The sequence below is a fragment of the Heptranchias perlo genome, chromosome 7, assembly GCF_035084215.1.
Source record: "Heptranchias perlo isolate sHepPer1 chromosome 7, sHepPer1.hap1, whole genome shotgun sequence".
NCBI lineage: Eukaryota > Metazoa > Chordata > Chondrichthyes > Hexanchiformes > Hexanchidae > Heptranchias > Heptranchias perlo.
In genome coordinates this window covers 8,874,061-8,897,655 of record NC_090331.1, presented here as the reverse complement: position 1 = coordinate 8,897,655, position 23,595 = coordinate 8,874,061, and the positions used below count along the sequence as shown (strand labels likewise).

Sequence of the window (23,595 nt, the reverse complement as noted above, 5' to 3'; positions counted from 1 at the left end):
TATCTCTGCTAGGGGACCCGCAATTTCCTCCCTAACCTCCCATAACGTCCTGGGATACATTTCATCAGGTCCCGGAGATTTATCTACCTTGATGCGCGTTAAGACTTCCAGCACCTCCCTCTCTGTAATATGTACACTCCTCAAGACATCACTATTTATTTCCCCAAGTTCCCTAACATCCATGCCTTTCTCAACCGTAAGTACCAATGTGAAATATTCATTTAGGATCTCACCCATCTCTTGTGGTTCCGCACATAGATGACCTTGTTGATCCTTAAGAGGCCCTACTCTCTCCCTAGTTACTCTTTTGCCCTTTATGTATTTGTAGAAGCTCTTTGGATTCTCCTTTGCCTTATCTGCCAAAGCAATCTCATGTCCCCTTTTTGCCCTCCTGATTTCTCTCTTAACTCTACTCCGGCAATCTCTGTACTCTTCAAGGGATCTACTTGATCCCAGCTGTCTATGCATGTCATATGCCTCCTTCTTCTTTTTGACTAGGGCCTCAATCTCCCGAGTCATCCAAGGTTCCCTACTTCTACCAGCCTTGCCCTTCACTTTATAAGGAATGTGCTTACCCTGAACCCTGGTTAACACACTTTTGAAAGCCTCCCACTTACCGGACGTCCCTTTGCCTGCCAACAGACTCTCCCAATCAACTTCTGAAAGTTCCTGTCTAATACCATCAAAATTGGCCTTTCCCCAATTTAGAATTTTAACTTTTGGGCCAGACCTATCCTTCTCCATAGCTATCTTAAAACTAATGGAATTATGATCACTGGTCCCAAAGTGATCCCTCACTAACACTTCTGTCACCTGCCCTTCCTTATTTCCCAAGAGGAGGTCAAGTTTTGCCCCCTCTCTAGTCAGGCCATCCACATACTGAATGAGAAATTCCTCCTGAATACACTCAACAAATTTCTCTCCATCCAAGCCCCTAATGCTATGGCTGTCCCAGCCAATGTTGGGAAAGTTAAAGTCCCCTATTATTACCACCCTATTTTTCTTGCAGCTGTCTGTAATCTCCTTACATATTTGCTCCTCAATTTCCCGTTGACTATTTGGGGGTCTGTAGTACAAGTCTATCAAAGTGATCTCTCCCTTCTTATTTTTCAGTTCTACCCATATAGACTCAGTGGGCGAACCCTCGGATATATCCCCTCTCACTACTGCCGTGATGTTCTCCCTAATCAAGAACGCAACTCCCCCTCCTCTCTTACCTCCTGCTCTATCTTTCCTATAGCATCTGTACCCTGGAACATTGAGCTGCCAGTCCTGCCCCTCCCTTAGCCATGTTTCAGTAATAGCTATAACATCCCAGTCCCATGTACCCATCCATGCCCTGAGTTCATCTGCCTTGCCCATCAGACTTCTTGCATTGAAATAAATGCAGTTTAATCTAGACTTCCCTTGGTCTTTGCCCTGCTTTCTCAGACCATCTGTCCGGTCATGTTTTGTACACTCTCCCTTACTGCCTTTTGTTTCTGTCACCACTTTACTTCCCACTGACTTCTTGCATCGGTTCCCATCCCCCTGCCACATTAGTTTAAACCCTCCCCAACAGCACGAGCAAACACTCCCCCTAGGACATTGGTTCCAGTCCTGGCCAGATGCAGACCGTCCAATTTGTACTGGTCCCACCTCCCCCAGAACCGGTTCCAATGGCCCAGGAATTTGAATCCTTCCCTCTTGCACCATCTCTCAAGCCACATATTCACCCTAGCTATGCTGTCATTCCTACACTGACTAGCCCGTGGCACTGGTAGCAATCCTGAGATTACTACCTTTTGAGGTCCTACTTTTTAGTTTAACTCCTAACTCCCTAAATTCAGCTTGTAGGACCTCATCCCGTTTTTTACCTATATCGTTGGTACCTATATGCACCACGACAACTGGCTGTTCACCCTCCCCCTCCAGAATGTCCTGCAGCCGCTCCGAGTCATCCCTGACTCTTGCACCAGGGAGGCAACATACCATCCTGGAGTCTCGGTTGCGTCCGCAGAAACGCCGGTCTATTCCCCTTACAATCGAGTCCCCTATCACTATAGCTCTGCCACTCTTTTTCCTGCCCTCCTGTGCAGCAGAGCCAGCCACGGTGCCATGAACCTGGCCGCTGTCACCTTCCCCTGGTGAGCCATCTCCCCCAACAGCATCCAAAACGGTATACCTGTTTGAGAGGGGGATGGCCACAGGGGACCCCTGTACTACCTGCCTGCACCTCTTACTCTGCCTGGTGGTCACCCATTCACTTCCTGCCTGTACACCCTTTATCTGCGGTGTGACCAACTCGCTAAACGTGCTATCCACGAGTTTCTCTGCATCGCGGATGCTCCACAGTGAATCCACCCGCAGCTCCAGCTCCGAGATACGATCGGTCAGTAGATGCAGGTGCACACATGGTTGGCAGGGACACTGGTAGTGTCCATGACTTCCCACATCTTGTGGGTGCGAGGTCTGCTGCCATGACTTGCCTTAGCTTAGTTACCCCTTTTAAATTACGTTGAAATTAGAAAATGTTAACTATACTAGGGACCTAGGTTCACTAAAAAAAACACTACCTGCTATAAAACCTGCAGACCTTCCCTTTCTTATTACTTTACTTACAGTAAAATGGTAGAAATACTCACCTGAACCTACTCACCAATCAGCTGCCTCCCCTGTGCCGCGTCACTTTCTGACTGGTGACGTCACCCGGAACTCTGCCACTGGTCGCAGAGTCTCGCTTTCTCTGTGTTGTTTATATCCCCGCTCTGGTCTCGCTCTTTCCCGCCGCTCACCGACTGAACTCTCGCTTTTATAGTCGTGCATTCCGTCCTTATGAATTTATACTGGAAATACGTAAAAATATGTCTACATTTATAATGGAAACTGCCTGTGTAAACTTGTCAAGCTGCAATTAATCCCTTCTGCCAGTGGTAATGCTGCATAGGCACACATAGACACAACAATACATCACATGGGGTGTTACAGGAGGAGCAGCAGATACTGAACAGGAGAGCAGTTAGGCAAGGTTAATGAGGTAAGTTTTTTTTTATGAGGAATGATCTTGGAGGAGAGAGAAATAACAAGACAGTAGGGTTTAGTAAAAGAATTCCAGAGTGCAGGGGAAAGGCAAGGCTGACGAGATCTCTGGCATGCGAAAATATGACAGTTCTTTCCAAATAGATAATCTCATCTTGGAGTTAGAATTCCCTTTTTGTTTTCATTGGCGATTGTACAAGTCTGTTATAATGGAAAGATAGATTCCATCATTTGACAAATTTGCTACATTAGTGTGTAGAATTCAAGAGAACAGGAGAGGCTGCGCTCGGAGGAACTGCGCAGGATACCACTTGGCAAGGAAAAGGAGTAGGTTTTTATGGTGATGTGGTGTACTCTTAAAGGCACATTAAGACCTGTGTTGATTTGCACTGACTTAATTACACGTCATTTTGTGAAGGAGAGCTTCAGTTTGTAGAGGCTGAGCCGTGAATAATAGAACCTTTCCATCTGAATTCAGTGTTGGAACGTTTACATTTTCAAGCACCCATCCCCAGACTCAGCGAGTAAATGCACTGTCCTGTCTGGTACTTAGCCACATAGTTCAATCTCGGCAGAGGTAGCAGTTCAAGTGGCCTACAATTGGCCTCAACATTGCTGGACTTGGGGTGGATATCAGACAGGGAACATCTCCTGATTGCTGCCCAATGGCTTCGGCTGGATGGTGTCGGCGAGGACAGGATTCGGCTTAGTTGTGATGCATCCGTGGTCAAATAGATTGCTTATCACTCAGCTAAAGGCTCCCATGTGAATAATACCCAGGAAATGAATGTGTCTGTCTGTGTGTGCGTGTCTGTGTCTATCTGAGGGGTTAGAAAGGCAATGTGACTGATTGCAGCTTAAAGCATTCATGTATGAATTTCATACATTTTTTTGAAAAGTTCCAAATAACATTTTTTTAAAAAAAACATTAATTAAGGTTCTTTTCTATTTAATTTGGCTGATATAGTTAGTTTCAGTTTTTATTAAATAAAAACAGATAATGCTGGAAACATTCAGCAGGTCAGGCAGCATCTGTGGAGAGAGAAACAGAGTTAACGTTTGAGGTCGATGACCTTTCATCAGAACTATTTGCAGGAGGAATTTCTTTACACAGAGAGTGTTCAGAATATGGAACTGGCTGCCACGTTTCAGCAGTTCTGATGAAAGGTCATCGACCTGAAATGTTTCTCTCTCCTCAGATGCTGCCTAGCCTGCTGAGCATTTTCTGTTTTTATTTCAGATTTCCAGCAACCGCAGTATTTTGCTGTTGTTTCAGTTTTTATTAATGCTGTTTGTCTTGCTCTGCAGCTCTGAGTCTTACGTGAACAGCCAAATGCATTTGTACGTACGGAATCGTTACACCTGCCATGAACTCTTCGGATTTGACATAATGCTTGACGAGAACCTCAAACCGTGGGTTCTCGAAGTCAACATCTCACCAAGGTACCAGTGTAACCAATGCAGTACTCAACCGTCTGGACCTTTTTTAGTTTTATTTAGCTCCTTAGGCCTGAAATTGGCTGTGGCATGTTCATAGCTGACACATTGATACATTCATATGAAATTTCTCTGCCTGGTACTGTAACAAAGGTTTGACCTTTTTATATTAAATGGGTTACATAGACCAGTTGGGCTGAATGGTGTGTGCTGTAAATTCTATGTCAGTTTTTATGCTCCACACGAGCCTCCTCCCATCGTACTTTATCTAACCCTATCAGCATATCCTTCTATTCCTTTCTCCCTCATGTACTTATCTAGCTTCGCCTTAAATGCATCTATGCTATTCACCTCAACCACTCCATGTGGTAGCGAGTTCCACATTCTTACCACTCTGAGTAAAGAAGTTTCTTATAAATTCCTTATTGAATTTATTAGTGATTATCTTATATTTATGGACCCTAGTTTTGGACTCCCCCACAAGTGGATTAGCACCTTTCATTAAAATGGCGCTTAAAGGGATATCATACAAACACCATGTGATTGTTGCTTATATCGCAAAGCACAGATTTTTAGAACATAAGAAATAGGAGCAGGAGTAGGCCATACCCTTCATCTCTCCTTGCATGGTAGCTCCTTCAACTGGCTGCAAGCTCAGAGCTGTTAAACTTGAGTATTAGCTTGGCTCCGTGAAGGCACTATCGCCTCTAAGAAGGTCGTGGGTTCTAGCTCCACTCCAGAACTTGAGCACACAATCTAGGCTGATACTTCAGTGCAGTACTGCACCCCACCTTCCCAGCCCCACCCCCACCCCCACCCCTACGCCGCTGAAACACAAATTGGGACCTGAAGGCAGGATTACCTGGGAGAGAGGTAACCTTACTGCACAATCCACCCTCCCTCTTTTTTGAGAGAAGAACGCAGCCTGGGTGGGAGGGAAGCTTAATTATCCTCACTATTTCCCCCAGTGAGGCAAAAATCGGGACTGGTTGCCAGGGAAGGTTACCCCCACCTTTGCTGAGATAAAATTTCGGGCCACCCCTCTCTGCTGACTTTGTTCCTCTGCCTTCCCATCCCCTCACGCCTCCTCCATCCCTTCCCCCACCCCCTCCTCCACACACTCTCGTCCTGTCTGCCGCCTTCCCCAGATCTAATTCATTTCCCCTGCCCTCTCTCTCTACTTGACCTGAATGCTGCACTTGGTCATAACTTTGTGTGCAACGCCACATGATTGACTGACTAATGTTTTAAAAAATGTTGTCCAGGTTTGGGAATTGTCCTGTTTCAGCAGATTCAGTGGTAACTTTCAAAAGGGAATTGGATATATACTTGAAAAGGAGAAATTTTCAGGGCTATGGGGAAAGAGCAGGGGAGTGGGACGAATTGGATAGTTCTTTCAAAGAGCTGGCACAGGCACGATGGGCCGAATGGTCTCCTGTGCTTTATGATTCTGTGCATTGCTGCCCACCTGCAGTCTGACCCAGTTCCCCAGGCCAGTGTTGCTGTATGTGGCTGATAGAGAAGTCACAAGGAGCCGGGATCAATGATTTTTGAGCACAAGCTAGTCTAATTCTTTCAAAATTCGTTTAAGGAAAGTACAATCCATGAAAGATGGTCTAAAAAAAAATTATTGAGGTTTATCAAATTTGTCCATGTCCCAAAGGGCTTTCCACAATAATTTCATTTTTTTAGTGCTGTAACTTATGTAGGCAAACATATCCCTCCTTTTTAAATGGAATCCTCTTTGTTGCTGAGTCATTGTAACCTTTAATCTTCTTAACCTCTTCCACTCAGCTTACATTCAAATTCCACACTGGATGTTAACATTAAGGGACAGATGATTAGCGATCTCCTGAATCTGGCTGGATTCATTATTCCTCAAAAGGACGATGTAACTCCAAACATTGTAAGAAGGTAAAGAAGCTGCAATCTGTATTTCTCGAGCATTTGCTGCCAAGATATCTTAAATTACATGGTTCCCAGTCACTGTAAAATGGAACGAGAAATATGTGAAAGCATTCCAAATCGATAATGTGACTGGAATGGGCAGTCAAGTAGTTTAGTAAGAACACTTGGCTAATCATGTCAATTGATGCTTGAGTGTTTCCTGGGTGGGTGGCTTAGTGGATAAGTGGTTGGGTTTGTGTGGTGCTGACTTGGAGAGCTAAAGGTCAGCGGTTCCATCCCAGGTTTGTGCACAGCACTGTGACTTTCTTGAGTCAATCACAGCATTTAAGAGGGAATTACAGTCTACTCATCTTTACTTGAAGTTGCTTAATTCATATTATCTGTAAATTTGAATTGAAATTGTGCAGCAAAATGAGTTCCTATGGTCTTTTATTTAAATTACTTAATTTGAACTACCGGATAGTTAGGTTTTTTTTAGCAGAAAACCGACCTCAAATTAACGCACACATCCTGTAGATAAACACTTGAAGAGGAAAAATATTAAAGGACACAGTGAACGAACAGGGAAATAGGGTTAAGTTAGAGAATTCTGATGTGAATTTAGCACAGGCAGAATGGCTGCCTCCCATGCTAAAATTTCTATCATTCTATAATATGTACTGCAGCCACTTTTTTTATATCTATTTGTAAGGGGAGTAAATAAAAGCTGAAAGCATAAACATTTTTCTTTAGTTACAGTGGTAAAAGTATGAGCTGTCTTGTTCATTCATTCATTGTTATGGGTACAGTGGTCCTGAGGTATTTATAGCTGTCTAGCCCTGATAACCTTCCTTGGAGTGTTTAAAATGTTAATTTCTGTATTTGATAAACTTTTTTTACTCTTCCTTCATTCCTTCAATTCGGAAAAGATTTAGTCAGAGCCCAACAGGAATGAGAAAGACACAATGTATACGAAGTCGGCTCCAATTCTAGTTACTTCTTGCTAAAGGTTTTTTTTTAAAAATGCTCCTCATCACCCTTAAATTGAGGATTGACCACAAGCTAACGTAATTCTTTTAAAGATGTATTTTCAATCACTTGATTAATAAAGGATAATGGGAAATATTGTAATTTTTAAATAGTGGAACATAAAATTCCTCTTTGCTACTAAGATATGTTCATTTTTAATTACCTCAGCCCCAGTGTTGAAAGATTTCCTACTTGTATATATTGTCCCATGTATTCCTCTGGTCAGCATCCTATATTGTCCCATGTATTCCTCTGGTCAGCATACTTTAGCCTGGATTATTTGGATCGACTAATTTCTTTTTTTTTTGCTCTTAAGAATTAAGGTAGGTGATGTAGTGAACTGTAACCTTATTTAAGAAGGAAAGCAAGTCTGGGGAGAGCATACTTTTTATTCAAAGTTCTCCCTCATTTTAGACTGAAAAATATCACACTCAGAATCCTGTTTTTATTTAGAAAAAAGGTCAACAATACGATGCTGAGCTGATGGCAAACGTACAGGGTTGGGTGTGCAGCCATTAGGTCACTCGCTGAATTCACCAGTCAGTGTCCCTGTTTGCCCCAGAGGCACTTTTATCAGAAACAACAGATGCAGCAATTTCAGATCAGTCTCTGGAGCCGCGTGATCCTGCAAAATCTTGCTACTGGTTGGATATTCTGCATTCGCAGCCAGTAACATGGGGGGTGATTGTGCAGCTGCAGAGTGAGTCATTAGTCAGTCAGAAGTCACGTTCCCCTTTGTTTCCAATGGGTCTCTGGGGACATTCTCCATCAGTGACACAACTGAGCAGTGAGGAAGATCCAACCTCGTGGCTCCCAACAGCTTAGAAAATTGGCATTAAGAAAAAAAAATCAAACATTTTTCAGCATAAAATTCTGAGTTTGAATACAAAATACTTCCCTTAGACTACCATTTGTAAGGAGTGAAATTGACATCACACGGCAGGTCTTGGTATTACACTGTAACCGAGTCTTGGCTAGTGGTGTTGATAATGCTGTAATCATAGGTTTAGTAGAAAGGGGTTGTATGGTGGAATCAAGAGACTCGTAATTGTCTAATTTATGTCTGCCAAATTCATGTTTTGAGGATTAACTAAGGAGTGGCACTTTATTTTTAACAATGTGTTAGTGAGTTCTTGGAGGAACAATGCGATGCAGCTCAATACTGGCTTTTCATTTCTGGGACTGGGTTCAAATCCAGCCCAGGCACGTGGTGTGAAAGTCTCTGCCACTGGCTGTCAGTGGGCACGAGCCTACACAACGCTAATTGGCATTCTCTTTCCTAGCGGCCACAGAATGGAAATGAAAAAAAATTGGTGCAGTAGATGTTGGGATATACATATAATGTTATAGCCGAATAGAGGGAGCTTTACTCTGAATCCAGCCGTACTGTACCTGAGTGTGGAGTGCATGATGGTGAAAGTGAGTGACTGAAATGGAAAATGTTCCATTCCTCAGCGTTAACGTCCTCCCCCTTGACAAGTGCAAAGAATGAAAACTTTTTTGTCTGCAGTGTATCAGGATCCAGGCCAAGAAGCAGTGAACTTTCACCAGATGAGAAGCTGAAGCGAGTTTACTATCTGAGCCAGAAATCGCCGCCTATGGTAATCAGTCTTTCCACTGCTTAAATTTGCAACATCTGAAGCACAAAGAGACAAGTTATTAGTGCCATAAGCCGCTGATGTAACTGCTCATCACTAATTATATATGACAAACAATTCATTCGTGACCCGTCTGAATTCTGCTTGTTGGAGTTTGGCCCTCTTATTTTGTAGCCTGACGGCACGTAGTTAAACAGACGCAATGAGCTTGCAATCCCATCGCTCATTCTACTCAAAGATGCACTCTTAACAAAAACTGAAGCATTGTTTTTTTGGCAAATGTTTTGCGACAGTTTAAGACTTGGGTTCTTGTATAGTTCCTTTAAAAGAACATTGCACATCCTCTCTCAGGTTTCTAATTTTGCACGATCCGTTGCCTGATGGAAGGAATGCTTTTGCTGCCTTGATTCCTTGCTCTACTCAGTTCTTGGCATTTTTGGTACTGTGGATGCTAATCTGCATCCTAAGACTTGCAGACACCTCCGTGGTACACCAGCTCAATCACTGTGGCCCTCCTTTCTTGCACAGCCTGGAAAGTGTAACGTTGATGTCATTCTGATGAATTGATTTATGGGCTCTAGGGTTTCTTGGTGCTTAGAGATTAAATTGGCCAAAGGGATGTGTGATTTCTGTGTGTCAATAGGACTAACCCCCTGACCCTTGATTAATACACAGGGTTGCACTACTAAAAACAGTCGTTCACTCAACTGACCCAAATTCAGTGAGCACCTTTTGAAATCCATCCCCCTCACCTGTCTGGGAGCTTTGTGTAATTGGTTCAAGTATTTCTAATATTGAGAAACTCAGATCTAGGTGATGGGCTAAATTAGTGTTCGATTGTGGGGGTGGGGGGGGTGGAAAGCAGAGGAGATGAGTTAAATCAGAAAGTAGTGAAAGGTTTTTGAAGATTGTAGGAGGGAGGTGAAGAACTCCATGATTCTGAGGCCCCTGTTAGAATGGCAGACAATGTAGTGAGTCTTCATTTCAACATGGGGAAGACCGAGAGCATGCAAGATGACATTGCACTTTTTTTTTAATCTGCTCTAAAGATGTATCGTTAAAGCATCTCACCTAATGTACAATTATTAAGAATCCACTCGGAGAAATCAGATTGACAGAGGGCCTACGGTCTAAACATTAACCATTTCTCTTTACAAATGCTAACACATCTGTGTATTTCCAACTCTCTTGTTTTTATTAAAGACAGGAGGGTGACCTTTTGATTTTTTTTTTAACCTATATATCTCTATCTTTCAGGATTTCTATTCCTCTCTGCTGGATACCCTTACCCCTGACGATATCCGGATATTAATGGAATCAGAGGATGAGTACAACCGCCGGGGACAGTTTGAACGAATCTTCCCCTGCCGGTTCTCATCACGCTATCTCCGGTTCTTCGACCAGACCCGTTACTTTAACATCTTGCTTGACCTGTGGGAACAAAAGTACGGTCAGAACAGAGAGGCAGGTACTGCGAAATGTTTTTAAGTCTTCATTTCTGAAGCAATCAGGGGAAGAAAATAAAGGATGGGTTCCCTTCTGGTAAAGCACTGTCCCAATAATGAATTGCACCATGAAGTAGGTGCTGGTTGCCAGTACAAATCTTGGTGGGGGTCTGCTTTCTGTTGTGCATACAGTGGTAACTAGATGCCGTTTGAATCTGGGAAGACCAAGGACCCACAAAACGAGTTAAGAAAAAATACATATTTAAGTGGTTGAGACAGTGGCAGGTGAAATACAGTATAGTTGTAGATTGTAAAGTAATACACAGGGAAAGAAAAATGAATGTTGTCTGCATGCAATCAGTGGTGTCAAAGTAGTTAAGGATAAAATGGAAAAGGATCAAGGCATATTACTACTCTATGTTTAATAAGTCTAATCACTGGAGCAACAAAGCAAATAGATTGCTGAATTATATTGTTAAAAGTTGGGGAAAGTCTATGCTTAAGACTGTACAATACTCTGGTGAGGACTGTTCTCATCATTAAGATGCATTCAGGCACTGGAGGCGGTGCAGAAAAGGGCTACCCTGGCCAGCATTGGGGGGGAATGGGTGGGTGCTGAGTATGAGGAAAGACTGAAGAAAGTTGGGTTTTTCAGCTTTGAAAGGTGGTAACTGAGACGTGACCTCTAAGAGTAGGCGAGATAGTGAGTAGTATAGAAAAGGTAAAGCTGGGACATTACTTCAGAACAAACTGTGACTTTAGGACATAGGGGCACGAGTAAAAGGCAAATTTGAGAGTAGTATCAGGAAGTTCTTCGTATAAACTATGGTCGACATGTGGATTGAGTGAGTGAGAGCAAAAACCCAGGAATCATTTAAGAAACTGGTTGGTGTGGTGTGGATTTGTAGGGTCTTTAATTCGATGAGCTAGGATAGGCCAGATATCTTACATTGTGAATTCAGATTGTAATCCAATTACTTTCAGGTGCCTGGATGGGTTTTGTGATGTGGTAAATCTTTCTAAACGATTTGTCAAATGCTGAATCCAGGATCCAGATTTGGGATCCTCATGGTATGACTTGAAATTTCCTGGGTATTACATAGAATTACATGAAATTTACAGCACAAAAACAGGCCATTCGGCCCAACTGCTCTATGCCGGTGTTTATGCTCCACACGAGACACCTCCCACCCTACTACATCTAACCCTACCAGCATATCCTTCTCTTCCTTTCTCCCTCATGTGTTTTATCTAGTTCTCCCTTGAATGCATCTATGCTATTCGACACAACCACTCCATGCAAGAACATTAGGAATAGGAGCAGGAGTAGGCCACGTGGCCCCTTGAGCCTGCTCCGCCATTCAATAAGATCATGGCTGATCTTCAACCTCAACTCCACTTTCCCGCCCATATCCCTTGATTCCCTTAAGTATCCAAAAATCTATCGATCTCAGCCTTGAACCTACTCAACGACTGAGCATCCACAGCCCTCTGGGTTAGAGAATTCCAAAGATTCACAACCCTCTGAGTGAAGAAATTTCTCCTCCCGTCAGTCCTGAGTGACCGACCCCTTATCCTGAGACTATGCCCCCTAGTTCTAGACTCTTGTAGCAAGTTCCACTATGTTTCAGTAAGTTAAGTTTATTACATAGAAAATCTAATACAGGTGACTTTTTGCAGTGGAAAATGACTGGTGAGATTATTGAGTGGATTTGAGATGGTTAACCCTGGTTAGACCGCACCTGGAGTACTGTGAGCAGTTCTGGGCACTGCACCTTCGGAAGGACATATTGGCCTAGGAGGGAGTGCAGCGTAGGTTTACTAGAATGATACCTGGACTTCAAGGGTTAAGTTACGAGGCAAGATTACACAATTTGGGGTTGTATTCTCTAGAGTTTCAAAGGTTAAGGGGTGATCTGATCGAAGTTTATAAGATATTAAGGGGAACGGATAGAGTGGACAGAGAGAAACTATTTCCGCTGGTTGGGGATTCTAGGAGTAGGGGGCACAGTCTAAAAAAAAATTAGAGCCAGACCTTTCAGGAGTGAGATTAGAAAACATTTCTACACACAAAGGGTTGTAGAAGTTTGGAATTCTCTCCCGCAAACGGCAATTGATACTAGCTCAATTGCTAAATTTAAATGTGAGATAGATAGCTTTTTGGCAACCAAAGGTATTAAGGGATATGGGCCAAAGGCAGGTATATGGAGCTAAATCACAGATCAGCCATGATCTTATCAAATGGCTGAGTAGGCACGAGGGGCTGAATGGCCTACTCCTGTTCCTATGATCACAAAATACATTTGCCTCATCCCAGCTCGCTTATCCAGAAACAGCCTACACTGCTTCCATCACAGCATCCAACTATCTTTTAAATGATTGTTGGGTTTTTGCCTCCACAATCCTTACCCAGAAGGCCACCCCAAGATTTGATCAGTGTGTGTTAAGAACTGCCTGACATCAGATTGTTGAGCCAAAGGCTGGGTTAATAGCTGAAGAGGTGCGATCATTAATCCAGCATACTTCACTGATCATGTCATTTCAATTTTGTAATAATTTGCACCCCTTGCAAATTTTGCCCCGGTGATTCTTCCAAACCATTTCTTCCTACATGTTATCAGCAGTCTGTTGAAACAAAAATATTTAAAAGTCAGACTGAGAATAATACCATGCTAAGTTTCTTTTTTGATTCATGTATTTGTTTTTTTTTAGAAGGTACACTGATGCCAGATTCTGTTTTTTTAAGATTGTCGCATTGCCTGACCTGACGTGTGCATAGATTGTTGTAAATCTAGCCATCCGGCGAGCCAGTGTGCACTAACATTAAAGCATAATTTAGGATGTTAGTTGGAATCTGGCAGAATCATACCTTGGGAACGACCTGTGTAAGGTTTACTGTGTGCTCTCTGGTTCTTGTTGAATTGAGGAGGTGGCGATCTGATTTCCTTCTAAAGTGTAAAATCTGTGCACTGTTCATACTGTAGCCATATTTGTTCAAATTTGTTATTAAATTAGCTCCCGCGATGGTTCCAGTGGCAAGCACAGCGCCTGTTGTAGAACTGAGCTGTGCACACCAGGGGGTTTCCAGGTTCGATTTCCGGCCTGACCTCAGCTTTAACCGCAGCACTGGTGCTACAGTTGGGCCCCATTGACTCAGGATTAGGAAAACGAAAATTAACACTGGTTCACTCCCTCTGAACATTGGCCAGTGATACCTGCTGGAAAGTGCAAGTGAAGACAGGATTGGGTGTGGCCCCAATATCCTCTGTCTGGACACGCATGTAAAGAATGACCATTCGAGTGAGGTCCCAAAGGATGGCTGGTGCCTGGAAACCATATCCAATCAAAAAAACTGGAGGAAGGACAGAATGCTTTCACAGGAGAAAGGACGGAAAAGTTCTTTTTCAAATTAGTATTTTACTCTGTTACCATTTATCTTCCTGCAGGAATTGATGTGTTGAAAGAACTGAGTTATAGAGGAGTTCACCTGGGATTATGTGTTAATCCTTCACATGTTGTGAGTAACCAGGAATATTGTCTTTTCACAGTCTTCTGTCTCTGTCGGGTTCAGATTTTGTTTCTTCACATTGAAAGATCTATCATTCATTTGGATGATGGATCTACATTGGGGTGGGTGCTCAATTCAGTGTGCTTCATAAAATGTAAGTTGTTGCACTGATTAATTGTATAGTGATTTTGACACTGGCCAGGACATCTGAGGGGGAAGCAGAGTGACAGCTAAATGATCTCCACAGGGAGGAAAAATTACAGTCACTCCAGGCCACTCGAATATCTCCTAGCAGTTGGAAATGCAGGATTTAAAAAGTTGAGGACCTTGCACTGTCTCTCTCAGTTGTGATGTGGAGATGCCGGTGATGGACTGGGGTTGACAATTGTAAACAATTTTACAACACCAAGTTATAGTCCAACAAATTTATTTTAAATTCCACAAGCTTTCGGAGGCTTCCTCCTTCGTCAGATGAACGGTGTGTGATTTCCACACTGTTCACCTGACGAAGGAGGAAGCCTCCGAAAGCTTGTGGAATTTAAAATAAATTTGTTGGACTATAACTTGGTGTTGTAAAATTGTTTACAAATCTCTCAGTTGTAACGTGCATCTGTATACTATATCACTGGGCCCTGTTCCTACTCTGGATTTCCTAACTTAAAGCCAGGCCGGACCTTAAAATCTGAGTAGAAATCATTTACACAAGCTCCTATCACCAAAATGGGTACCAGACAGTTGAACCAGTTTAACTCTGGACAGCACTTATGCTCAGTACAATGAATGCTGACAAGACTAAGCTGTTGCTTTCTGAAGTCTGTGTCATCGGTTGAGTCACATGGGCCTGTTGGGTCATCTTGTCTAAAGGATGGGCATCAACCTACACATGCTTGACCCAGATAGCCTGGTCTAGTACCAACCCTGCATTTGCCAATCCTCCACTGTAAAGCAACTTTGTGAAGACTCAACTATGCCCAACCTAAGTTTGGGTACATCACAATAGCTTCACTCATGCCAGCCTGCTACTCTTTGACTGAAAACAGTTGCTTTTCGTGGTTTCAGGAGATGCACTCGAAAGGGAGGGTGAATCCTATTCTTTCGTTTCTCTCTCAAATATGATCAATTAGAAACTGCAATAAAATCTGAAAATATTGGTAACAGGGCAAGTCAGTCAGCTTCAGAGAGAGAGGGAGAGAGAAGCTAGGTTAATATTTTGGGTGTAACCCTTCAACTGAACACCTGAAACTTTAACCCTATCTTTCACTTCCAAGTGCTGATCGATCACCTCGGGGTCCCCCAGCATTTTCATTTCAGTTTTCATTTTTGCCTCAATTGGAAAGTACAGCAACACTTGCCACAAAAAGAAACCCAAGTTAAAATGGCAGTAGGCACTGGGATCTCCGTACCTGACGATCCAGCGCTTTTAATGTTAAAGTTAGCAGCTGCCTTGTAAAGATGGGGCACAGCAAAGGGCCAGAAGAAAAAAATTGGGGCTTTCCTCACTGGGACAGAGAAAGTTAAGGGGATAGCTAATAGAGATTTTCAAAATTATTAAAGCATCCTGAGAGGGTAAATGGTGAGAGATTTTTTTTTTCATGTTGGCTAGTGAATTAGTAACAAGGGAGAATAGACGAAGGATGATCACAAGAACGCAGGGGAAGTAAGAAAAAATATATATTTTTGACACCTTATGAAACATACAAAAAGGACAGGAAAAGACCAATTAGTTTATCCAGGCATGATGTACCCCCATTCCTCCGCAAGTCACTCAATGTTATGGGAGATGAAAAAGCCGTGCGCCAATTTAGTAGGGGGGTGGGAGGAAGACTGGTTCATTTTCCTACGAACCTCCAATGGTAATTGAGCAAGGTCCGAGAGACTGCAGTAACTGATAATCGTTATTTACAGCTAGTACTCGCCTACCTTCTATAACCAAAGGTGTCTTCCAATCTCAGGAGCTTGTCTAGCTGCCTTTTTTTGAAGGACTGCAGTGAATCCACACTCGCCGCATGATCTGGCAATCTGTTCAAGAGGTCGATGACTCTGCCAAAAAGAAGTAGAGTGGAACCTGCTTAATTGCAATCGCTGGGGACAACCTCGCAAATTGCGATAAAATGAGAATTTCTGTAAAGCAGGAAGCGATAAAAAAGCAACAAAAATCAAAGCTGGTCTGGTGCACAACAACCTTTCTATTTGCTAAATTTCGTACATCTTACGAGTGAATACAGTACAACTTTTTAAAAAAAAATAAAAGAAAAGTGCTCACTGTCTTTGAGTTTTTGTTATGCAGTGAAGAATTATTACAACATTTTACAACATGATCACCAATCAGATTGAGTTAGAAACCCCAAGTTCAAAGGTGACAAGTCTCATTGAAGTGGTATTTCTGCAGGCCACTCTTGCATATAAGGGGGAGTTGCAATAAATGGAATTGCAATGAAACAAACTTTTTACAACCGGAGGTATAGGAGAAAAAATGGGACTTTAGAAATGGTTGCATTAAAACAGGAATTACAATCAAGCGAGTTGCAAATAAATGGGTACAATTGTACTTGCTGGCATCTAACCTATCCACCCGAACAGAATCTATTCCCTTCATCATTTTAAAGACCTTGATCATAGTGCCTCGAACTCTACGCTTCTCCAGTCAAAACAGCCCAGCTCCCTGAGCTTATCCTGATTCCAAAGAGCCCTAACCCTAGGTATCATTCAGGTAGCTCCTGTGGGCCTTCTGTAGGTCCTCAATACCCCCACCATGTGAGAGGACCAAAAGTAGATGCAGCCAAACCAAGGCCTTATATAAGGTAAGTATTATATTTCTAGTTATATACTTGACGGTCCTAGTTACACATCCTACCGCAGTATTCACTTTCCCTACGGCTTCTTCGGTATTTCATGAACTACAACCCCTAGGTTCACCTTTCTGCCACAACCTTAAGCAGGTGTACACAAGACATGGAATGCTTCACCGCAAAGTTATTAGGACAGAGACTACAATATCACTTCCAATTAAATTGGATAAATGTTTGAAAACGAAGAATATAAAAGGAAATGGGAGAAGGACCTGGTACATAGGAATAGGAGTAGGCCATTCAGGCCTTCAAGCCTGTTCCATCATTCAATCAGATCATTGTTGATCCAAACCTCAACTCCCATTTACCTGCCTTTGATCCATAATCCCTCGATACCCTTACCTAACAAAAGTCTATCAACCTTGGTCTTGGCAATTTCAATTGACTCAGCATCAACCTTTTGGGGGCGAGAGGGTTCCAGATCTCCTTTACCCTTTGTGTGAAAAAGTTCTTCCTGATTTCGCTCCTGAATGGCCTAGCTTTAATTTTAAGATTGTGCCACCTCGTTATGGATTCCCCCACCCAAGAAAATAATTTCTCTGGAGCTACCTTATTGAATCCTTTTGTCATTTTAAACATCTCTATTAGATTGTCCCTCAATCTTCTGAACTCGAGGGAATACAAGCCAATTTTATGCAACTTGTCTTCCTAATTTAGCCCTTTAAGCCCCAGTATCATTCTGGTGAATCTGCGTTGTACCCCCTCCAAGGCCAATATATCCTTCCTGAGGGTGTGGGGCACAGTACTAAATGCAGTAACTCCAGAAGGGGTCTGACCAAGGGTCTGCACAACTGAAGCTTAATTTCCTCCCCTTTATATTCAAGCCCCTTTGAGATAAAGGCCAACATTCCATTTACCTTTTTAATTACTTTTTGTACCTGCCCACTAGCTTTTAGTGATTTGTGTATGTGGACATCCAAATCTCTTTGCTCCTCCACAGTTCCTAGTTTTTCAACAGTAAGAAAATATTCCAATTTGTCTTTCTTGGATCCAAAATGGATGTCCTCACATTTTCCCACATTGAACTCAGTTTTTCCCACTCAATTAATCTGTCTATGATCCTTTGTAACTTCTTGATCCCATCTGCACAACTTACCGTGTCTCCTAACTTAGTGTCATTTGCAAACTTGGATATACAACTTTCTACTCCTTCATCCAAGTCATTGATACATATGGTGAAAAGCTGAGGCCCCAGTACAGATCCCTGGGGAACACCACTTGTCATATCCCGCTAATCAGAGTACATTCCCTTTATCCCTACTCTTCCTCTCGTACCTCCCAACCAATGTCACAAGGTCACCTCCAATTCCGTGCGCTATAATTTTTGCCAATAATCTCTTGTGCAACGTCAACAGTAAACCCTCTTGAAAGTACACCTGCCACAGAGAAACCTGTTTACTGTAATTTCAGTTATTGCGGGGAAGCGGGTGTTGTTACCCTGGGTAAAAATGAAAACTTCCCTTTTTCCTCTCAACAGTGGCACCCACCCAAACTTAATGTCTCTCAGAAGTTGGACTTCAGTCTGAACGGGGTGTGCAAGCTGAATACTTCCCTGCTGAGGTAAGAGCATCACAGGGTGGATCCGAGGCAGAGAAACCAGCAGTAGCTGCTGTTTGAAACCAAAGCTGATCTGTTTTTAATTTAAAGCTTCGGTTAATAACTGACCCTTTCCTTTGACCAATGTAGCTGTGCTGATTTTTTTCAAAGATAAATATAATGATGTAAGCCACGTCAGGATTACATCCCCTCCGTCATTTTCATCCTTTTGTTTTAATCACTGGGCAGCTCTCATAAAGGGAAAGGACTCGTATAATAAAGCACCTTTCAAGACTTCAGGAAGTCCCAAAGTGTTTTACAGTCAATTAAGTACTTTTTGAAGTGTAGTCACTGTTTTAACATAGGGATACATGGAAGCCAGTTTGTGCTCAGCGAGGTCCCACAAACAGCAATGATATAAATGACCAGATAATCTGTTTTAGTGATGTTGGTTGAGAGATAAATAATGGCCATGACACTCCGAGAACGCCCCTGCTCTTGTTCGCAATAGTGCGCTGGGATCTTTTATGTCCACACGAGAGGGCAGATGGGGCCTCTGTTTAACATCTCATCCAAAAGATGGCACCTCCGACGGTGCAGTGCTCCCTCAGTACTGCACTGTAGTGTCAGCCTACTTAGACTGTGTTCAAATTCTCTAGCGGGGGAGGGCTTGAACCCACATCCTTCTGACTTGGCAGGAGTGTTACCGCTGAGCCAAAGCTGACATCTTAGATATAAAAAGATTACTACTTTTTTTTATTTAGGCCTCATTATGTAATGCTGCCACTCCATAGCCTCACTGATATCTGTGCTGAAACCCAAAACGAAGGTACCTTGTGTTAACAGGACACACGTTAAGAGGGTTGCTGGTTTGCAGAGAATAAACATGACTGACGTAGGTTCCGAATATGTGTTCTCGGTGATAATTAGAGCTAAATGGGAGAAGGGAGACGTAGAGCGTACAGGCAGTTTCATAAGAGACCTGTCCTTCTTTTGTTCACAGTAGAGATATGATGCCAAAAAAGAAAACTACCATCAAGCAGGAACCTTATCTTACTCCACAGCTACCAGTGGATGTCCAGCAGTCATCCTGATAGCCTACAGACTAGTTGCTACCACAGATGCCCAGTGGAGTGTTCCTCGTCGTCCAGCTTACCCTATTCTGGAAGCGAAGCTCACTGCTGATTCCCAATAGCTTGATTCCACACATTCATATGTCTACCTCAGCTGAGGAACAGGGTGGGGGAGCAGGGAAATGACCCCCTTGCCACATGCAAGTTTGTATTCCAGCTTGACTTTGTTAAGCACAGAACCTCCTTGATTTGAGTTCCTGTATCACACCAGCCATTCACTATATCGTGAAATGTACACTATGCATCTAAATGAGTCTAAGCCTTACTGAACTGCCAAATCAAAATGCAGATATTTTATCAGCTCCCCGCCTCACTGGTGTTTGACTGGTGTTCGAAAGTCCTCGTTGAACACTAGGCAATGCCCGGCTGCAGAATGCAGGCGAGCACAACTGTTCTCTCTCCACAGACAACAGTTTTACAGTATGGTGAATGGCTTTGCAGTAGGCATGGGAATTCTTTATCTGTCGAACAAAATCATCCAGGAAGTCTCTCCACGCTACGAAGAAAATATTTTTAAATACTGAAGTGACCTGCAGGAGCATTTAAGACATGCAAAGTGGATATTCTCTTGATGCCTAATTTTGATCGATAATTTTTTTTTGTTAATTTATTGTTAAGACCTGTTGCACTCTTTCACTAAGTTATTTTCTCCTCCATCCCTTACTTGTTGCACTGAGCTGTGAGAATGTTCACTGCAGTCTACTTGTCACTGACGCAGTGAGTACCTTGTTGGATTAGAGATTATCACTTTTTTTATAATGAAGCCTTGGAGACCAAAAGTGAAGTCTTGTAGCTAGAAATTGCTTCTGAAATCACCTTAACAAAATATCACTACCGGATTTTGTATAAGAGTTCACTTTTTTTTTTAAAAATGTACACAATTCAGTAAACCTGCAATGTTTCATCTTGACTGCCTTGATAAACTGGTCTCCACTGATACCCAAGTTTTTACAGACTTTACAGTGTTAGCCTATTGGTGGAAGCAGTAGGTAATTCAAACTCTCTTTTGCCGATCTGGCTTCATCTTGCATGTATGACAACCAATGTATAATTTTTATATTGTTTGACCCCACTGGTACATATCCAGTCCTGTCAAGCTATGGTGCAATCAAGACAGGGAAGCCTCTAGGTCAGAACTTCAATACTTCTGGTGAACACCTGGTGCAGAACAGTGTACTGTTCTGGCATGTGCAATTCATACCGCTGTTACTGAGATGCTGACTCACAGTGCAGCTGTGATATGGAAGAGGATGTGCTGCATATTAACTTTCAGGCTACATTCAGCTTATTTGTGTTACTGGTGCAGGATTTCTCATCTTTCTGCTACAGCTTTCATGCATTGTGATGTGGATATCAAACTTCAATGTTCATTTGTGGAGAGTAATTTGTTTCTCTTCCGCAGTCTCCAAGCACTTTCCCCAGCTGACAGACGATTTCAGACCTGCTTCCGGGCTTTGGCCACCATTGCTTTATATCTCTCACTAGGTCGTGTGCAGGAGCAGTCCAGTGACCAGGCCCCCCTCGAGGAAGAGTGTAGGCTCTGCTTGCCACCGTGCTGCTGTGGGGCATTGGAAAGTTGTAGGCACCACCCACCCTGCTGGAACTTTGAAACTGTACTGGCCAGTCTTAGATTGTACAAAAAGACCATATTCAGTACATAACCATTCATTCCTTCCTTCCCATCAAAGCAACAAAGTCAAGTGGAAGCTTGAAGCTGAACTTCTAGTACTACTCAACCCTACTTGAAAGTATTCAAGTTTATTTGTCCTTTCCCAGAAATTTAGCAATTTTCATTTCTGAGGGAGGGTGTTTTTGGGACAGCTGCAATACAAAAAATGGGCTCTGGCTTGATTCCCTCAGAGGAGCCCCTTGGCATGTGAAAGGAAATTCTAACATATATATAATTATATTTTGTTACTTTTTTTAAAAAAAAAAGGACGCTTTATATTTTTAAAAATCTGCACATCGTTTCTGCTTATGCACAAAGTTGCTTTAGGGGTGTTATCACCGTGTGTGTGTGGGGGGGGTTAAAGATCAAATGAATTGAATGTTGGATCAAACCAGGAGAGAATTGGCACCTGATGTATAGGTCTCCCAGCGCTTCCCACCTGCCAAGTAACTAGAAGATTACATCAAAGGAAGCCTTGAGCCAGGTGTTAAGATTGTTCTGGATTACTGGAACATCTGCAAGTACAACAAGTGCCTTGAATGAAAGTAGGAGGGAGTGGGGGGACAAACTGGTTGAACTACTTAGAGAACTGCAATGAGTAATAACTTTATGATGTGGAGATAACTTTATGACAGAGAAATGCCTTTTACTTTCTGACTCTTGTGTAGATGAACAATAGAGTGCCTGATGTCCGTTTTTTTTTCTGCTGTCCCTCTTGTGTCACCCCACTCCCTCAAAAAAAAAAGAAGTGGCATCTGTCCCAACCCAAGTGGGTTATAGAAGGAAAGCATTTTAGTCACTTTGAGATCTCCAACTTGGAAGGGGGGGGGCGAGTAAACAAGAGGGGAAAACCTTTTTCAAATTTGAGTTTCCTATAAAAGAGCTCTTGATTTCCTGGCTAAAGCAAACGTTAGATCGTCAGCTAACGGAATCGCCAAAGCTTTTGAATGAGAAAGGGTTAACTTGTCTCCAGCTCACCTGCTGCCGAAATGCATACAGACTCGTAACAGATGAGAGTAACCACGCTGACCACTCGCGGAGTATTTGCACAGCTGTGGACTGGAGTTTCCTGTTGCAGGCAGTTCTGAAACTTGTGACTGCTTCCAGTAAGCGTAGTGGCTGCAACAAGGCTGCTCTTTCCACATTTAATCTCTAATAATTAAAAATATATACTTTTTAAAAAAAAATCTGACTTGCCGAACGATCAGAACCATGAGCTTCTCCTCGACTCACTTTCCACCCTAGTCTTTTGCCGCGTGATATAGGTCAAAACAAAAAGCTTTTTGATCATTTTTAAATTCTTATATATACACACAAGTTTAAAATGTTTACAAGTTTGCTGTGAACTAGGGGTAAAAGTAGCTCTGACCACCTGTGAAATGACAACTGATTAGAAAGGCGATAGCTGCCTTGTGGGATTTCTGCTTGGTGTTCTTTGGTTTAATAATAGTAAGCCCATTATTGCCAGAACAATTAGTGATGTGCACCGCATGCTAGCTCCCTCTTTCCCCTGAAGGCAATGATTGTGGCAATAATTCAAATAAATATTTTGCTTTTAAGAACATTTGTGTGCATATTAATTAAAGTCATAGATTACAAATTGAGTGAAATGTTGCATTGGCTTAAACCTAGCAATCCTAGTAATGCAGCACAACAGTATGAATCCATACCCATGTATGTGTGTGTGTGTGGCTGCTTTAAATTGTATCCAGCATGTAATGTTTGCTGCTTGTCTACTGTCTATCTGCTGACAGCTGAAAAGGACTATGTAAGAAATCCTACAAAGGGCTGGGTATCACCTGATTAACTCATTTGTGTAAGGAATTGTTTACAAGACTGGCGTGGCTCATGCATTTTTTGAATTTGTTCAGTCTTTGGTTTTCCGCCTCCGTGCTAACCACACCGAGCCCTGGCCGCAGGGCCCAGCGTTCCGGAAAACGAGGATCGTTGCCTTTCTCAAACTGTGACACAAGTTTACTCAGAAGCTATTTTATAATAATTCAGAATCTGTTTCATGTTAAACAGATTTTTTTAAAATAAGAATCATTAATAAAGAGAACTATGTTCTGTATTCTGTCACTTGTCTGCTGTCGCTATGTTTACTTATTTCGTTAACGTCGCCAAGAGTCTGTTGCAGAATCAGTTTCTGAAAATAATGCAGGCAACTGTCGAGAGACTGCAGTGTGGGGCTGAGCAATAGTTTTAAGAATCCTAGTAAAGATATCTTGCAGTTAATGTTGTCGAATGCCTTGTGTACTGTCCAATTCTTCAATGTTTCCCATACGACTCAAATGATGCATCCTATCCTGAAACAAATGCAAATGAATTATGTATTAAATGATAAGCAAGCGAGTTAGCTTGGACTCTGCATGGAACTTCAGAAAATCCACCAGTCTTGAATGAGATCAGAGATTAAACGATAGTGAAAAGGTGGAACGGGCAAACTGGAAAAAGAGTTAATTATGTGTTCATTGAGAACTTGGAAA

At 42.5% G+C, this 23,595-nt stretch overlaps 1 protein-coding gene across 6 annotated transcripts in view; it reads left to right on the top strand.

Moving 5' to 3' along the window:
* Positions 1-23,188, top strand: part of ttll4 (tubulin tyrosine ligase-like family, member 4) — a 70,583-nt gene extending 47,395 nt beyond the window's left edge. For 2 of the 6 annotated variants that reach the window (XM_067987047.1, XM_067987046.1), the window contains exons 13-19: positions 4,327-4,461; positions 6,250-6,369; positions 8,882-8,972; positions 10,227-10,437; positions 13,861-13,931; positions 18,249-18,331; positions 19,311-23,188. In XM_067987047.1, the coding sequence (XP_067843148.1) occupies positions 4,327-4,461; positions 6,250-6,369; positions 8,882-8,972; positions 10,227-10,437; positions 13,861-13,931; positions 18,249-18,331; positions 19,311-19,401 (802 nt within the window). In that variant the 3' untranslated portion in view covers positions 19,402-23,188. Of the gene's footprint in view, positions 1-4,326; positions 4,462-6,249; positions 6,370-8,881; positions 8,973-10,226; positions 10,438-13,860; positions 13,932-15,874; positions 18,332-19,310 lie in introns of those variants that run through there. The other 4 variants (XR_010963379.1, XR_010963378.1, XM_067987048.1 and 1 more) reach the window with 4 other exon arrangements.
* Positions 23,189-23,595: the final 407 nt, after the last annotated feature.